Source organism: Copadichromis virginalis, linkage group LG3 (genome assembly GCF_057382275.1).
Source record: "Copadichromis virginalis isolate Kocher_CV1m ecotype Utaka linkage group LG3, C_Virginalis_male_GT1.1, whole genome shotgun sequence".
NCBI classification, from domain to species: domain Eukaryota; kingdom Metazoa; phylum Chordata; class Actinopteri; order Cichliformes; family Cichlidae; genus Copadichromis; species Copadichromis virginalis.
In genome coordinates this window covers 43,241,077-43,258,699 of record NC_140620.1, presented here as the reverse complement: position 1 = coordinate 43,258,699, position 17,623 = coordinate 43,241,077, and the positions used below count along the sequence as shown (strand labels likewise).

General features: G+C 37.9%; 3 protein-coding genes across 4 annotated transcripts; 1 reads left to right on the top strand and 2 right to left on the bottom strand.

Annotated features, from left to right (window-relative positions):
* Positions 1–691: 691 nt before the first annotated feature.
* LOC146714860 (cornifelin homolog B-like) lies at positions 692–2,777 on the bottom strand. The gene is made up of 4 exons (XM_085451229.1): positions 2,456–2,777; positions 2,009–2,136; positions 1,536–1,681; positions 692–901 (listed from the first exon to the last, which is right to left on the bottom strand). The coding sequence occupies exons 2-4, from the start codon at positions 2,133–2,135 to the stop codon at positions 806–808; spliced, it is 369 nt and encodes a 122-aa protein (XP_085307355.1). The 5' UTR covers position 2,136; positions 2,456–2,777; the 3' UTR covers positions 692–805.
* Positions 2,778–7,840: 5,063 nt separating this feature from the next.
* LOC146714859 (cornifelin homolog B-like) lies at positions 7,841–11,750 on the bottom strand. Its single transcript, XM_085451227.1, is given in 4 exon segments — positions 7,841–8,105; positions 8,865–9,010; positions 10,091–10,189; positions 11,570–11,750. Coding segments are annotated over 3 exon segments (399 nt in total). The 5' UTR covers positions 10,188–10,189; positions 11,570–11,750; the 3' UTR covers positions 7,841–7,949.
* A 1,604-nt stretch (positions 11,751–13,354) lies between these two features.
* On the top strand, positions 13,355–17,411 carry LOC146714858 (transmembrane protein 272-like). 2 transcript variants are annotated; one of them, XM_085451218.1, is made up of 5 exons: positions 13,355–13,382; positions 14,814–14,873; positions 14,961–15,011; positions 15,134–15,298; positions 16,781–17,411. In XM_085451218.1, the coding sequence occupies exons 2-5, from the start codon at positions 14,819–14,821 to the stop codon at positions 16,984–16,986; spliced, it is 477 nt and encodes a 158-aa protein (XP_085307344.1). In that variant the 5' UTR covers positions 13,355–13,382; positions 14,814–14,818; the 3' UTR covers positions 16,987–17,411. The 2 variants fall into 2 exon arrangements, with proteins under 2 accessions (XP_085307344.1, XP_085307343.1); XM_085451217.1 differs by lacking the exon at positions 13,355–13,382 and adding an exon at positions 14,477–14,574.
* Positions 17,412–17,623: the final 212 nt, after the last annotated feature.

Genomic DNA, 17,623 nt, shown 5'->3' with positions numbered 1-17,623 from the left:
CACCCTTTATGTTGTGGTCTGGCCGCGCCTAGACGGGCCATAACATGTCCATTTGACTTGCTCTCATCTGGATCTTGAGCTGTTCTGTAAATGTTAAAGCTTGATGAAGAAACTTTATCAACTATGACAATAAAGTACGTCAGCTTTTTGTCTAGAAACGACATGGCAGCAGACCAGTGCCTCACAGAGCTAAAATGAGCTTATTAACTCTGATGTTGGCTAATGTTGTTTAACCTACTTGGACAGCAGATACACATAACAGATGCTTTGAGTCACATTATTGTTCCCCACACGTAGAGTTCTTTGCACACATCTGCAGCTGTCATTTGTAAAAGCGCCACATGGTGTCTGGCTTTCTTCAGGCTGTACCATGCTGGTCTTTTTCATTATGATCAATGTTCATGTTGGTGAGAGATGCACTTACTGACATTCAGACGTCTATGTGTCTGTGGTCTGTTTCCTTGTTGTTAAGGATCAGCGTCACCCTGCCAGGTTCCACCACCATACACAATTATTTCATTTGCATATATTATAATACTGTGAAAAGTTATGTGAGTGGACAGTGTGATCTCACAATGTCTTTCTCACTATCCTATCTAAGTTCACAATTAGTGAATATGACTAGTTTATATCTGAACAATGGTTAAACTCTGTTTTGCAGAAGAGGACAATTAATCTCACACATGATGTATAAAATTAAAGGATTTTATTTGCCTGAAAAAGTCATAGCCTCTCATCACACAGCCAAAATGTTTGCATCGTATCCACAGACAACTTGCGTGCTGATCACAGTCGAGGTGGCGGGCTACTTGTTTTCCCTGATCTTCAGCTCACGATGCATCTGGCCCCAAACACACGGGTAACAAAAGCACACTTTACAGCAGTCATCAGTGAACGAGCCCTGCAGGATGGAGAAGAAGAAGCAGATAGACAGAGGATGAAGCAGCAGGAGTTACTGTTGTTACCCCTCAGACATAAAAGTTTAGTGGGGTGTTGTCATCCCCTCATCTGGCAGCTGTGTCCCTGTGTAGAGCTGGGTAACCAAATATCTGAGAGTTTGTCAAAACAAGAGACCTCAACTTTTTTTCCCACGATGAGGGCAAGAGATTTCAGATTTCAAGAACTTTACTCTTCCTCTTTCTCAACTCAAGCTTCTCCATTATAAACTCTACGGTTTGCAAAATACCACAAGTTTTATCCAGGTCACTTTTATGGTGGCACTACATGATGTGGTTACTTATAAACAAATAATGAGGACACAGAGACATCTGGGAGCTATTGAAGAGGTGACGGTGAGTGAGAAGGATCTGCACAAAGCACAATTTGTGTGCATTTTATATGAATCTCATAAAATTTACATTTAGATTTTACGTCAGTTCATTTTACAACCACATCACAAAGACACACATTCAACTCGCTTCAATTCAAAAAATGAAGCCAGTGCAGAAGTTATAAAAGTGCACTTCCTCTAGTGACCACATCTATCTTTTAAGTGTAGTTTGTAACAATATCCTCCATCTCTAATCCAGCCTTACTTCGATGTTGTGGCGCTCTCTGATGGATCCACGGAGTAAGCAGGACACCACACCACAAACGTCCAGGAGTGGCATTGCACAGCACCATCCATGTTTATTGGCTGCATCACACTGCATGCAGGGGAAACAGCAAAGGCCACAGCAACCTTTGGGGAGAAACAGGTACAGAGTTATTTTACAGACAGACAGACACCTCAGCAGACACCTCAGCACATGAATCATCACATCTCACAACGTATTGCGACATTTCCACTCCAATTACGAAAACTTGGTTTTCTGGTGAAAAATGTAAAATAATGAAAAACTCCATAATGCTGCTAAATGATCATTGCTATCATGTAGTCTCAGATAGTTCGTTTATTCTTGATTTTTTACTGACTTCAAACACTCGGTTAGCTTATTGCAAACAAAGTCTGAGGAGATCGTTCATGCAGAAATCACTGCTGTTTGTAGGGTTTCCTGGGTTTACTTACAGCTCTCCATATCAGAGCAGCAATCACAGAGGTCGGTGCTCCATTGGCCAGAGTTTTCAACGGTCCTGACGACTGTCACCACCTGGGTGGGCTGCTTGTGGACAGCCGTGCCTGTAGGAATCACCATGCTGAAGGAAACACAGACACAGATTGAAATGCTGTAGTGGTTATCTGGTTAGAGAAATTCAACATGAAAAAGGTGAAAGACTGGTTTTGATCCATGTTATAACAGGATGATTCCTGGTTCATATAAATGACAACAAATACCTTTGGCCAGCTGTACAAATGATTTATGTATGGCCCAGACAAAAGAGCTGACACCGGTTTTATGCACAGATTTATTATCTCTGACTTCCTCAGAAAAATGTTACCACGTATTACATTCATGATTTTACAAAGATTTCTGATTCTCTTAAGCTGTTCATCAGTGTAAAATGTTTTTCTTACCTTCTTTTGTCTTCTCTGGTTCTCTGAGCTTTCAAAACAAGAGAAAAGGTTTGGAAGCACCAGCATTTAAGCACAGACCAATAACAGGAAGGGGAGGTGCCGAGAGTACGCACACACACGGATTACTCAAGAGCCGCGGAGGGCTGAGCCTGATGGGAAGTCCACACCAATCACTGTAATGATGCACAGTAACTGCTATGACGAATGTTTAGGAATTCACTGAGCCCCTGCTTCAGTGCTGGGAAAGGAAAACACACTGCTTAACCGATGAGCAGCAACAAGACTTATTCTATGAATCCATCAGTACTTCTGCTGTCAATCCAAACACACTTGACACCAGAGGTGGGAAGTACAAATACTTTATTACTGTACTCCAGGTATCTGTACTGTACTTGAGTAGTGTTTTTTTAGTGATTACTTTTTACTACATATATCTGTACTTTCTACACCTTACATTTTGTAAAAAAGTTACTTTTGCTTTAACGCAGTTCTGTCACTGTGAGCCTCCAAACATCGAACTAATTTGAGCCTAAACAGAAACATATGACAGGCTTTTTTATAAATGACCCGAGGATGTTGCATAACAAGAGATGACTGTGCCAAAGTCTGGGTTAAAAGTGGGACTGTGTTTTTTTTGTGTGTGTTTTTTGGGGGGCGGTTGCAATAAAGCACAAGGTTCACTTAGCTCTGCACACAAAATGGAAACTTCCTCCAAAGGGATACTTTTTACTTTCTTACTCTGAGTACATTTCAGAGCTTGTACTTTTTTACTTTTACTTGAGTAAAGAAGTTGAATCAGTTGTTCAAGTTTTACTGGAGTATTTTTTAACAGTATTATTTGTACTTAAGTGCAGAAAGTCTGTACTTTAGCCAAACATTTGGTCACCAGCAGGTCTAAGAGTACTTACACTGACATTTGAAAGCCAAATGGACTGGTACCTATATATTGCTTTTCTACTCTGAGTACTTAGTGTTTCTTTACTACATAAACACATCCAAACACTGCTTTTTACTGTTCCATTGCACCTTGTCCCACATTCACACTCATACTGTCACGGTCCGGGGCAGCGGCCGTGTGGAAAGTGGAAGGAGGACCCAAAATGCAGCACTTATTCAGATGTGAGGGTGATTTATTGTTAATAACAAACACAAAGTGGAGATGGCAAACAGAACTAAGGACGAAACTAAACTGGGATAAACTACACAGAGGAGGGGCAAACCTGAACATGAAGGGAGAACAGCAGGGAGAACACGCAGAGGATTACACCAGGTAGGAACACAGACGACGCGACGAGGAGCAGAGGAAATCACATGCTATAAATACACAAAGAGACACTGGGAAATCACACACAGATGGGGGAAACAGCTGGACCTGATTAACCTGACGAGACAGGGGAACACTAACACCAGGGACCAACAGAGGGAGCACAAACCCAGAACCCAGTGTCTAAAATCCCAAACACAAACCATCCCAAAACAGCCATGAATAATAATGAAAGTAATAACAAAAAGTACATAAACATAAAGTCACTGAGTCATGGTCGCAGGACCATGACACATACTCTGATGGACACACCTAGGGCAACCTGAGGCTTAGTAAGTGCACCGATGATACTTCAACGTGTAATACGACTGCTAATAATAATAATCATAATAATAGTAACATGTAGATTGGAGAAGAACCAACCCTGCATATTAATGCATTCTTATGGACTGAATACTACACCATCAACCAAAAAATGTAAATGTCCAAGAGATGATGTAGTATTTTATAAACTGGTCACTACCTCAGGTTTTTCTCTTGACATTTCAGGAGTCAAATTCTTCTGGGAAAGGAAACAAGATGACTTAGCTCAAATGTATTTTTATCTGTATTTTTACCACAATTTATTTCACTTATTTACTGTTATGGCTGGAGGGATGTCTGCTTTATTAAATGGAGCTGCTGGATATTTACATGAAGATGAGTAAATTTGTGTTTGGTTGATTATTTCTTTGCCGTAAAAATGCTTCCTGGGAATAAATCTTGCTGTTATAAATATTGCTGTTAGTTCCCCTTAAACAGTGTCACATTTGTAAGGATATTTATTGAAGATGATTAAAGTCTGAAGAAACAAGACAGTTGTTGTCAGTTTAATTAAATTAACAAGATGCCATTTTTAGCTGCTAACGAGCTAGCTTGGGTCTTTAGTTGATTTCACAGGCAGTGTCGTGCTGTCAAAGCTGGTTTTTTATGTTTTTGGCCCAGACAGTAAAGTACATAACTAGTGTATGTCCTGCATGGGTTGCACGGGTATCACAATGAATTAGAAGGTGAGACCAAAACTCAATAAAACTAACGAAATCTCAGGTAGTTGCAATCTGTTACACGGTGTAACCGTGTAAGTATAAACTCAGAATAGGTCACCATGTTCGATTTTTACTGACAGCTCCAGGAATGAGTACACACAGCGCACACATCTGGTGTAAAGCTAGTGAAACGTGAGGACCAAGTCATCACATTTGTAGATTTTACATGTAAGTGATTAAAGAAGAAGCTCAACACAACAGTTAGCTTCTATTCTCAGGTATGGAAGGACAAGGCAGCTGATGTCTTGGCAGAAGGTAACAGTATCTGAAGTATTGCCAGGTTCTTTATGAGAGAAGACAACATAAACTCAAAGTACACGTTTTAATAAGACAGTTAAAGGTTAGAGTTACTAACAGCACCGTGTCTCTTACTTCATTTAGCAAACCTAAACGAACAAAGAGCACAACACCCAGGCAGTAAACAGTTCTATTATGCATTATAATAGAACTGCACTTGGTTTATCTTTCGCCCTTTATGGCACAAACTTCTCTCTGTAAGAAGAAGACCACTCTTCCCACTTCACCATGGCAACTGTCTCCTGTCCTCCGGTCAGGCCTGTAGAGATCAAGAGAGATGTAAAAATGTAGAGGGAGAACTCCCAAACAAAAAAAATAGTTTTCGTCTAGTTTTGAGCAAATCAAAACTAACGTAAATCATATCATTAAAGGTTAACTGCGATGAAAGCACATGTGTCAGTGAAGACCTCTCTGTCTGCTGCGTCTACCATGGCATCATGAATGGTTCATTTATCAGAGAAGACCATTTTGTTTTTGCCTCTCTGTGAACCGTCACCAAAACATTAATAAAAGGAGCAATGCATTACTGCAGTAAAAAATATTATGGTCACTTGTATCTGCTTACATACTTTAGAAGTTTTTTATGTGAAGTAAGGCAGGTGTTGTAGTGAGGTACTGGATGTGTATAAATAGTCCTGTCTAGGGATGGGAATTGCGCACCAGTAGATCATTTCCTTGGAATTGTTAGTCTGCCTGCCGATCCTCCATATCAGTTCCACTTGGACTTGCTCTACAAAAAATCTAAAATTGTATTCTGTTTTATTATTTATGTTTCTTTTGAGTTTGAGTTTGAGTTTGAGTTTTTGAAAAGAGGATCTTAAGACGCTGAGAAAAACAAAAAAAGAGAAACCAAACCTCAAAAAGGGAACTGTTCTGAATCTCCAAAAAATGTTTGATCCCAAATGCCTGTTTGAAATGTACTAACTTGTTCAGAATTCATAACAACAAAATACCACAAAAATGTAAGGAATAATTATCAAAGAGGGTAAAAGCTCAATAAACTTGTCTATAGTAACCTGAATGTTTCTAATACACAATATGATGAGAAACTGTCTGTTGTAACATCTGTGTAACATGCACATCGGCAACATGAAAATGAGGAAGCAAGAAATCTGCAAACTGCGTACATGGCATGACTTACGAAATTTGTACTTGGAATCAGGCAGATGATGCTGGCCAAGAAATCACATGCTTTAAACCCTGAAATACCTCCTAATATTTACTTATAAATGCAGTAACCCCCCTAACCCTGCAGATGCCCCATGGCTCATCCGGTTGCCTAACTCAGAACTCAGATGACACTTCAGTATTCAGAATCAACACATTTTGTACTTTTCTGCTTATTCACTACATCGAACAAAATATGTATGTTTGTTACATCGAATAAAATATATCTTTGCTCCTACAAAGATTAGCTTCAGCAAATTCAAATACAGTTATACTTGTTGTTGAATTCTGTGTTATATTTCTATCGACACTTCCTCAGTGGAGGTTAGCCTCTGACATCTCATAACAATGGTCAGTTAGGCTCTGGTGTTTAAATGATGCTAGTCCTAACTACTAGCATGCTAGTTAGTACTAAGGGATCCAAAGTGTGCCAAAAAAAATATCACCAGCATCTTCACACCATCACCAGCCTGAACTGTTGATACAATGGAGCATGGATCCATATTTTCATAATGTTTACAGCAAACACTGACCCTAACATCTGAATGTTTTGGCAGAAATCGAGACTCGTCACACCAGAATATCAAATTGTAGCCTCAGTTTCATATTGTTCAGCTGATGCTCAGTATGCCTCATGTGAAAGGTTAAGCATTGTTTTACAGTTTGGGAATTTTAGGTCCCATTTTGGGTCTGTAAAAATCTGGATACCCAATAACTTCTTGAACTCTTCATATTTTCGCCTTGGACACAACTTTGTGTAAATGAAGTGAATAGAACAGTTTGTAGTATTTAGTAATTAAATAAGGTAGGCAAAAATAAGAGTGTTTACCTTTCAGTGTTTACCTTTACTAAGGCAGTCAAGGCTTCGTTGTTGTGTACATGCATGATCTGGTCAAAAAATATGAATCTCAGATTTGTTGTTTAGCCATGAGTTCTGTGATGTAGAGGCATTAAGGGGGCATGTAGTGGCCGATAAGTACTATTGCAGCGATTCTTCGCTACACATTTTCACCCAGGAAGCAAGAGTAAACAAAGATCAGGTATCGAATGGGACTACATCTACAGTGTCAGTGTACTGGTCCACCGTTTGCTTACATCAGTGTAGCAAGAAGAGAGGCCTCAGGCAACTGGAAGCAACGATATGCTGCAAAGCTTTAGGCACATCAGAATAAGAAGAACCCAATCTCAAAGATTTACTAGACAAAGAACTCAAATGTTTATGATTTCGGGTACTCTTGGTTTCATTGCTAGATATTTTTATTTATTTTGCATGGCGCACTTTTATTTTTCTAACAAATTTTCTAAGGGAAAAATAATATAAGGTGATAAAGTACTGTTACAGAAGCAGTGGATTTTCTTTCAAATGTTTTAGGTCAAATAAATCTAAATGAAGTAGTAATGCTCTAATACAGCAGCATTATATGATGCAATGTTATAATGAATTAAGCACAACAGAAAAACACAGTTTCAGCCCGACAGGTTCCACTATTACAAACAATTACTTCATCTGCATATATTAGTGAATACGACTAGTTTATATCTGAACACTAGGACAATTAATCTCACACATGATGTTGTATAAAATTAAAGGATTTTATTGGCCTGAAAAAGTCAAATAGGATTCGACACATTAATATGACAACAAATTTAAAGCATTTTTCTTCAGCAGTGACATAGGCCCTCAACACACAGCCGAAATGTTTGCATCCACAGACGTGCTGGCAGCAGTCGAGGTGGCGGGCTGCTATTACTGCCTGATCTTCAGCTCACGATGCATCTGGCACCAAACGCACGGGTAACACCAGCACACTTTACAGCAGTCATCACAGAACGAGCCCTGCAGGATGGAGGAGAAGAAGCAGAAAGAGAGGATGAAGCAGCAGGAGTTACGGGGTCTCTGCAGTATTTCAGCTTCCTCACCTTACAATATAAAGCACTTTCAGGCCACTGCTGTTGTGATTTGGCGCTATATAAAAACAAATATTATTGTGCTGTCGTGGTTGCCACTGTGTAGGTACGGCACTGATTATTCTGAACTCAAACCAACATGAATAGTAACAGAAACATGCAGAGGAGGTTTTCCTGTGATTTCCAGACAGTAAATTTCACATCACAACATTCAACATTCATCTGTTTTTACTAACAATAAAGACGTAAATGAATGACGGCAGTCTCTTTCTCCTTATCTGCTAAAAGCTCCACTATATTCACTAACTATCAGCTTTTTGATGCTGGCAGGAACCTGCTACAGCTAACTGTTACAACAGGCTGGCGTCAGCACTGAGAGTAACATGTCCTTTAAAAATGCTGTGTGGAGCTGGTAACCAAATATCTGAGAGTTGCAGCCACATGTGCAGGTTCCTTCCCACATTTTATGCAATGAAGTTCATTTTAGAACCACATCTGAAATACACACATTCAATAATAAAGACCGATCTCAGGACTTTTACTATATTCTGAAAATATCATAACTTATTACTCCAAGCAGAAACCTCCAGGACTTTTAGGAAGTCTTAAAACTGCACCTCCTCCAGTGACCTCATCTATCTTTTAAATGTAGTTTGTAACAGTGTCCTCCATCTGAAAGCAGTCTTACAACAATGTTGTGGCGCTCTCTGATGGACCCACGGAGTAAGCAGGACACCACACCACAAACATCCAGCAGTGGCAGTGCGCAGCACCATCCATGTTTACTGGCTGCATCACACTGCATGCAGGGGAAACACCAAAAGCCACAGCAACCTTTGACGAGAAACACGTACAGAGTTATTATATATAAAATGTCCACGTTTCATATATAATAACTATGTTTTAAATCACAATGCAAACAACATAGATTTTTACTATTTCAATCTGTTTTATAAAGACATGGAGAGTTCATTGTTTAGCACTTCTCCTTCTCCGTGCTGTCAGTTTGTCTGTTTGTTGCCCATCTTCCTCTTCTCATGTCTACATCATGTTTTGCATGGCTCATTGTACATTATGAAAGTTTCAGTGGCTATTTCTTCATATTTTGACTGCATGCTTTTGTTCCAGTTTCCAGTCAGTCAAATTGTCCTTTAATGCTCCTCTGTGAGAGTACCAAGGAAGCAGGGCAGCATTTCTTCTTTTGCTTGTCTACCTGCAGAAACACCTCCACCACAGCATTTATGTGTGTGGCATTATGAATGTTAACGCTAGTAGATTTTACAAGAAGTTTTCTAATGTCTCATGAATGTGATCACATCAAATGAAAAATCTTGTATCTTTTGTTTTATTGTCTTTGATTTTAAAAAGTCACTTTGGGGAAAAAAATTGATATGTTGTTTAAATCTTTTAATGCTCTTTTTTTTTCAAACATTTTACCTGATTGTAAAAAAGGAAAGAAGATCTTAAAACATACATACAGAGATATAATAATCCATTAAAAAAAACATGTTGAAGAGCACAGTTACGTATGTCCCTGTGTGACACTGTGACATGAAGGTCTCCACTGAGTTTGATCCACTTTAAATTTTGCACTGGTGTACCATTGTGATGTTTTTGGCATCCTCCAGGGGGAGCTATTTCAGATTTCCCCGAGTGAAACCACAAAGAGACCAGATTAGGTCAGTTTTAACATTTAAATTCCTGTTCCCATTAAAGCAACTTAAACTTTGTTGCTCTATAATACTACTACCTGGACATTCTGGTGAGATAGTCTCAATGCTTTTAGAAATTCTTGAATATTTGCTGACTTTAGACTCTCTGCTAAATGATTGCAAAGAAGGCCTGAAGCAAAGTCTAAGGAGACGGTTGATGCACTAATCGCTGCTGTTTGCAGAAATAGGTCGGTTGACTTACAGGTCTCCATATCAACACAACATTCACAAAGGCCGGTGGTCCACTGCCCAGCACTGGCAGTTGTCATCACCTGGGTGGGCTGCTGTCGGACAGCCATGGCTGGAGGAGATAAATCACAAATACAGATACAGATAACAGGATCTTTAGCTTCATGTAAAGCACTATGAAGACCTCAGACCAGAGGCACATTTTATTTATGTGCAATACAGACAAAAAAGTTCACTGTGCAAGAAACTACTAAGAATGTACATATATATATATATATATATATATATATATATATATATATATATATATATATATATATATATACACATACATATATATACACACATATATATATATATATATATATATATATATATATATATATATATATATATATATATACACACACATATATGTACATATACATATATATATATATATACATATATGTACATATACATATATATATATATATACATATATGTACATATACATATATATATATATATATATATATATATATATATATATATATATATATATATATATATATATATATATATATATATATATATATATATATATATATATATATATATATATATATACATATATGTACATATACATATATATATATATATACACACATATATATATATATATATATATGTACATATACATATATATATATATATATATATACATATATGTACATATACATATATATATATATATATATATATATATATATATATATATATATATATATATATATATATGTACATATATGTATATATATATATATATATGTATATATATATATATATGTATATAGATACGTCACTATGCAGAACTTAATGGCCACATGAGCATTTTGAGAAAGCTGTGACTGTGATTTTGCAGTATATAAATAAAACTAAATTGAAGTTTTTGACTATTTAAAAATGCATTTTGCAGTAATAAAACCTGCTGTAATTGTGCACGTAGGTCTGAACTTTGATGCCAAAATTCAAATTCATGGCCGATCACTTCAGAAATAGGCAGAGCAGGTGAAGTAACCTCAGGCCTCTCCACAAGATGGCGTGGAGAGGCCTGATGTGACTTGCTTAAAAACACAACTCACGCAAACTGAAAGCAGCATTTTGAAAATGATACAGCATTTTGAGGAAGCCAGAAATGTAAAATGCTATATCAAAATTATATAACATATTAAATACCAGAAGAACACTGTTTCAAACACAGAAAGTAAAACAGATGTAAGCTGTCACTTCTACGGTGATGGATATTTTTATTTAGCATCCAGCCTAAGTGACATGCATCATTAAGTCCGCTTATTTTGTTACTGCAGTTGAAGTATAATAATAATAATATTAATAATGTATCCATCATTGCAGCTGCACGTCTTCCTGATAACACTTATACCAAAGTGTCATGAGTTCAAAGATTACTGACTCTTTTAAGCTGCTCGTTAGTATAAAATATCTGTCCTACCTTTTCTGCAGATCTCTGAGCTCTGTGCGGGAACAACTTAGTATCTAACTACAAATCAGGGAGTGAAAGAGGAATTGAAGCCTTTGAGCCTTTAATTTGAGCCTGAACAGAAACACATGGAAGACCAAAGTCAGGGGTTAAAAGTGGGACTGCGTGTTTTTGTTGTTTGTTTTGTTTTGTTTTTGCCACCACAAAGGAATGACGGCTGGTATCTGTAAGTTGCAGTATTTAAGCATCTAGCTAACCCTACTGAGGAGGAGCGAGGATAAAGGGAGTGACGTTTTTTAAGTGTCAGGTACATAGTGGCTGCGGTTTCATGCTCAGAGTGAAGTCACGTCAACTGAGATTCAGCAGAGATTCTTTTGAATTTTAGCTGAAGTTCCTTGAATTCATTCAATGAATTCCACCTTCATACCATGTAGAAAAAAGATGGCATAAACAGTTTACTGGCAGTGTAGAGGATGGAAATCAGCCAGGACAACTCATGAAACATCTGGTATAATTCAGGTGTTTACATCCTCAAAGAGCAGCAGGTCAGCTGATCACAGCCTGCAAATCTACTCGAGCTCTCAGTACAAATTAATGTGAGTTATGATTTTTTTTTTCCCCACACTGATCGATTAAAACCAGTTTTCCCCACCTGCTAAATCCACCAAACCCCTGACTGTACACATTTTTCTGTTCAGAGGCAAAGTCCTCTAAACTGGAGGCAACAGAAAATACAAATATATTTTTAATTTTCCTTCATCCCCTTTATCAGATTCAAGCTGAGAAGATTAGAATAAAAAAAATAGACTAAAGTTTTTATTCCTATCTACTGATATTATTTATCATTATGTTGATAAAGCACAAAGTTCAGTTAGCTTTTCACCAAAAAATAGAAACATCCTCCAAAGAGCTACTCTTTACAGTACTTCAACTTCTACTGGAGTATTTTTTTAACAGTAGTATTTGTACTTCTATTTAAGTACACAATGTAAGACCGAGTCCTTCGAAGGCCGTGAAGACCGGACGTGCGACTGTTTAATTGAAGGGTCCTGTTGTCTAGCAACAAAAACAGTAGCAGCTATGTCCTTGGTGGATGACTGATATAGAGAATTTGGAAAGTCCTAGCCATTTTGCTGTGACTTAATCGGCCTGAAATTGCAGCCTTCAAAGGATACAACCCCTGAATTTGGACACCGCCATGGTCCTCCAGTCCCTTTGCCTTTTCACAATTTTGTTTTCGAGCTACTACAAGTAGCAGCCGTGTTCACAAAACTGGATCTCCGTGACGCCTATCACCTGGTTCTGATACGAGAGGGGGGGACAGTGGAAAGATTTAACACCCATCAGGGCCACTTCGAGTACTTGGTCAAGCCCTTTAGCATCACCAATTCCCCAACCGTGGCCCAAGCCTTTTTGTCCCATATCCCATATCCTACTCGGTGAGACGCATCATGGATGTCAGACATTGTGGGAGGGCTCTTCAGTATCTGGTGCACTGAGAGGTGTATGTCCAGTAGAGCATTCCTGGATCCCTCAGTCGGTAGTTCTGGATAAGACCATGCTCTGGGACTTCTATCATAGTCATCCACATAAACCCGGAGGGTCCCCGGGAGGCTCCTGTTAAGGCGGGGTTACTGTGTATGTGTTCACTTACCTTGCAAGGCCAGGATCCTCCTGGGATGTCCACCCTCTCCCTGAGGCACCTGAAGCAATCAAGCACCTGTGAATCATCTGGCAATCAGCAGACTACTATTTAAGCTGAGACCTGACCTTCAGTCTTCATTTGAGTGTGGTCTGACTGCAGTAGTATTCGCCTCGCTTGTCTGTAAGTCTCATTCCCTGTTATCATGACAAAGATTTCCAATGTATCCTTTCCTCTGTTTAAGACGGCCCACCCTGTGAGCCCCTGTGAGAGAGTGTTTTGCATAGTGGAGAGAGGAGTCTTTTTTTGGGAAACGCTAAAGATCAGAAAAACAAAATTGCTGCCTAAGAACTGCTGAAAGACTTATAATAGCACAATGTTCCCCTCACTGTAAGTAAACTAACTAAACTTGCACTTCTGAGTCCTGCGTTTGAGTCTGTTCAGTCAAACCTTGACACAGATGACCATATTCTGATTTAATAATTAATTGTTCAATAAAATATTCAACTGAATTATTTTACAAACTACCGTTTGCCATCTTTTTATAGTTTAGACTACTATTAAGGCTATTTACATACACTCCATGTTCTAGTGCAGGGGTGGGCATTTCCAGGCCCTGAGGGCCGGTGTCCTGCAGGTTTTAGATCTCACCTTGGGTCAATACACCGGAATCACATGATTAGTTCGTTACCAGGCCTCTGGAGAACTGCAGGAGCTAATTTAGCCATTTAAATCAGCTGTGTTGGTTCAAGGACACATCTAAAACCTGCAGGGACACTGGAGTTGTTCACCCCTGTTCTAGTGTGTTAATTTTTCAATATCTGTGGCGTTTTGGCTTTGTTTGTTTTTTACATTTCAAAATAGATGATTTAAAAAGACGTCCAGTTTAATAGCTTACTGCATCTTTTTCACTTCCTGTTAATTGTTGCATCGGGGAAAAATATTTTTATTTCACATACTAAACCAATATTTTAAAAAAACACAGAACATCGGCCTGGGAACTGAAAACAGAAAGTGCGATTTGGGAAAGCAAACGATTTCATTTCTGCTGAGAAACACACAGCAAAAGGAAAACTATAAATAAGGAATAATTATCAGAAGCTTTGTGATAATGTAAGCAAATGTTTCTGTGAGCTCTTCTATCCAACGTGAAGCTTATGGAAACCCATACACCAAAAAACCCAATAACTCTAAAATCTGTGAAATTTATATAACAATAATGGAAAGGGAACACAAAGAGGCATACACTAACGTGAAAACGCTGTAAAAGGAAGTTTGACAATACGCTCTTGCCCACATAGCCACATTAAATGTCACCAAGTTTTAACAACAGTCCTTGTCATGTTTCCAAAGGAGTCCGGTGACACACAAACAGGTAGGCCTGCAAAAAAATCTCACTTTAATTCTTTCACATAATTTAAGTTTCATTCCCTGACTATACTGACACGCGTTTAGATCTTGCAGTGATAAATAAGTTTTAAATGAAACTTTTCTTTGGTGAGCTGGTCCTTCAACAAATCTTTTCTTTTGCTACGTAACTGAGAAATAGAGACGACTGGCGGAGGAATATCATGTGGCTCTCTTTGTGTCTTCGTATGTTTGATTTCTTTCCAGGCATAATGCCAGACAGCAACAGGTCACAACACATCTGCCGGCCTTGGGCAGTAATATTAAGTAAGAGAGTAATTTGAAACATTTTTGCACATCTGCAGCTGCTGCATGGTGTCATTTATGACTAAAAGTATCACTGCCTTCCTTCAGATTGTACCTTGGTGATTTTCGATATCATATTCATTGCTCAAGGGGTAGTTGGTAAGTGAGAGATGAATCTACTGATGTTTGAATTTAATTTATATGCTGGAAACAAAGTTTGAAAAATCAAATAATCAAAGGTGTTTAATAAAGACACTCATCTTTATTCTTGTGCCCTGTAGGATTGGTGTACAGCACCGACTGTCCGAGGCAGCCCTTCATCCCCGTCTATATGTGTTTTTTCATACTCGTACCCATCTTGTTGGCACTGAGCTGGTGCTACAACTGTTGCAACATCGTTCTGTGCTCTGTGGCCATCATCTTCTATGTTTGCTGGTTCATCACAGGTGAGCTTTGAGAGCTGAATCCAGTTTCTTAACAGCAAAAGTCAGCTGATTTTAGAAATATTACAGACAGCCTGCACAAGCAAAGCAGATTTTATTTTGTTTTTTTTTTGTTTATTTCCCAACCAAGTTAGATGAGTAGCAAAACAAAAGAGCAAAAGAGTAGCTGATGTTGCAAATCTAAAATAAAAACTAGAGCTAATAATACGATTGTTAAGGAACCATCTATCAGTGCATGTGGGGAAAATAAGATTAACCTCCTGAGAGCCAGAAAAACATATTTTGAGATTTAGATTTTTGAAGGTAATGTAAGTATTGTTTGAAAGAAACATGTTCCATCATTTTTTTTAAATTTATTATTATTTATTTGTTCCTTATCATCTTTAGACGTGTGATGCATCAGGTCTTGTTTGATCACAGAAGGGTGTAACGTAACGATATATTGCAGCACACCAGCCTGTTAAATCAATGATCTTTCCGTGGTCTTATAGACCGAGGCAGCCTTGTTGCATTCTGTTTAAAAGAGTTTAGGCTTTCTAGAGAGCCTAATCTTCAAGAATCTGCTTAAACCAGTAAATTCATATCTTAGGTAGCCTGAGGTAGCAATGCTGTGACCACATATATGCTGAAGAATGGTTTCAGTTTTAATGATACCTTCAGAAATGAGCGCCTCCCTCTGGTTTGTGTGCTCTGAATTTTTATTTCCTAAAACCTGGTTGTCTGTTTTCTGTGAGATGTAATCAGAGGACCATATGTTTGTGGCGGCTGTGTTGTTTTCATGTTTCGTGTTATGTAAATTTTAAAAAAAATAATAATAATTGAAGGTAATTTCAGTACAGTTGAAACTGAACTGATAAAGACAGTTTCTGCAATAGAATCATGACAGCTGTGGCCATGAAATGTGGAAGCTGCAAAGTCCATGTGCTCTGTTAGCACAACCCGCACAAATGTGGTATCAACAGAAAGTCCTGAATGTCCCCATGATAGTACAGTAGTACTCATATTGATTGCATGAATGGATACGTGACATAGAGGTTTCAGACTCGTGTCTCTGACAAAGAATAAAAATTAATTGTTGAGTCTTATATTATCGTTTCCCTTTGTTTACTGGAAGTGTAAGACATGCTTATTCAAAAGAAATTTAAAGAGGAGCTATTTCCTTATTTTATTTCAAGTACGTGAAAACTTCAGCTCTGCACAGATCCGTTGACTGACATTTAATAACTGGTTCACTGATTTAAAAGTTAAAATAGATCATTCACAACAGAGAAATAAAGAGGGGTTTTCAGCCCCTCTCATGGGGCCAGAAATGGATTTGTGCAGCTTTAAACACCAAAGCAAAAAATAATGAGTTAGCACATTTGAGAAGCTGTTAATGTTGTGGAGCAAATTGATTTTTTTCGTGGCATGAGAATTAATGCATTACAGCACTATTTTCTTAGTGAGCAAGCACCTTTGAGTCTCTTTTGTTTAATATTTCTCCAGGTAATGTGATGATCTACTCCATTTACGAACCGAACTACAATAAAAACACAACAAAAGCCGATCCATACTGCAACAAGACGCTCTACCTGTTTGCATTTTGGAGCACCAACCTGACCTACATCCTGTTAGGTGTGCTCCTCTTGTCCTATTGCTGTCGTAAGCAACGAGAGGCTGATGATAACACTCGGAGTCTGCTGCGTGGATGAAAAGAAAACTAATAAATAAAAAATGAAGCTTTGAACATGTTGGAATTTGGCTTTGATATGTGTCTTATATATGTTTAGAGCTTTTAATAACACAACACACTTTTTTCTTTTCAGAGAAATGTCACAATTTACAGGTAAAATACAAAGTTTAGTGGAAAATGTTTAATCTTTTTTTTATTATTATTATTTTCACGGCAGATTTCTGTTATCTAAACATTTGACTGGATGTTTTTAATAATATATATAATGTTAGGCAAAATAATGAACAAGAATATTTAAAATAGCTCAAAACAGAATATTTATTGGATAGAGCTGTTTAGTCAGAGGGTAAATTGGTTGTGTATCAAAATGCTTGTTTACTTTCTGAATGTTCATGTGCAAAAGTCTTTAGCCACCCATCGTTTCTTCATATTTGGCTTCCAAGCAACCAGAGTTTTTTTTTTTTTTTTTTTTTTTTTTTTTTAAAAAGTGGTCTTGAGCAGTGGAGTCGTGGCCAAATGCTGCTTCAGTTTTTATGATGGCAATTTGCATTTTACTCTCGAATGTTATGAAGAGTGATTAGATGAATTGCAAAATTCATCTCTGTCATGAAAATGAACTTAATCCCAAAAAACCCACTTCCACTGCATTTCATCGC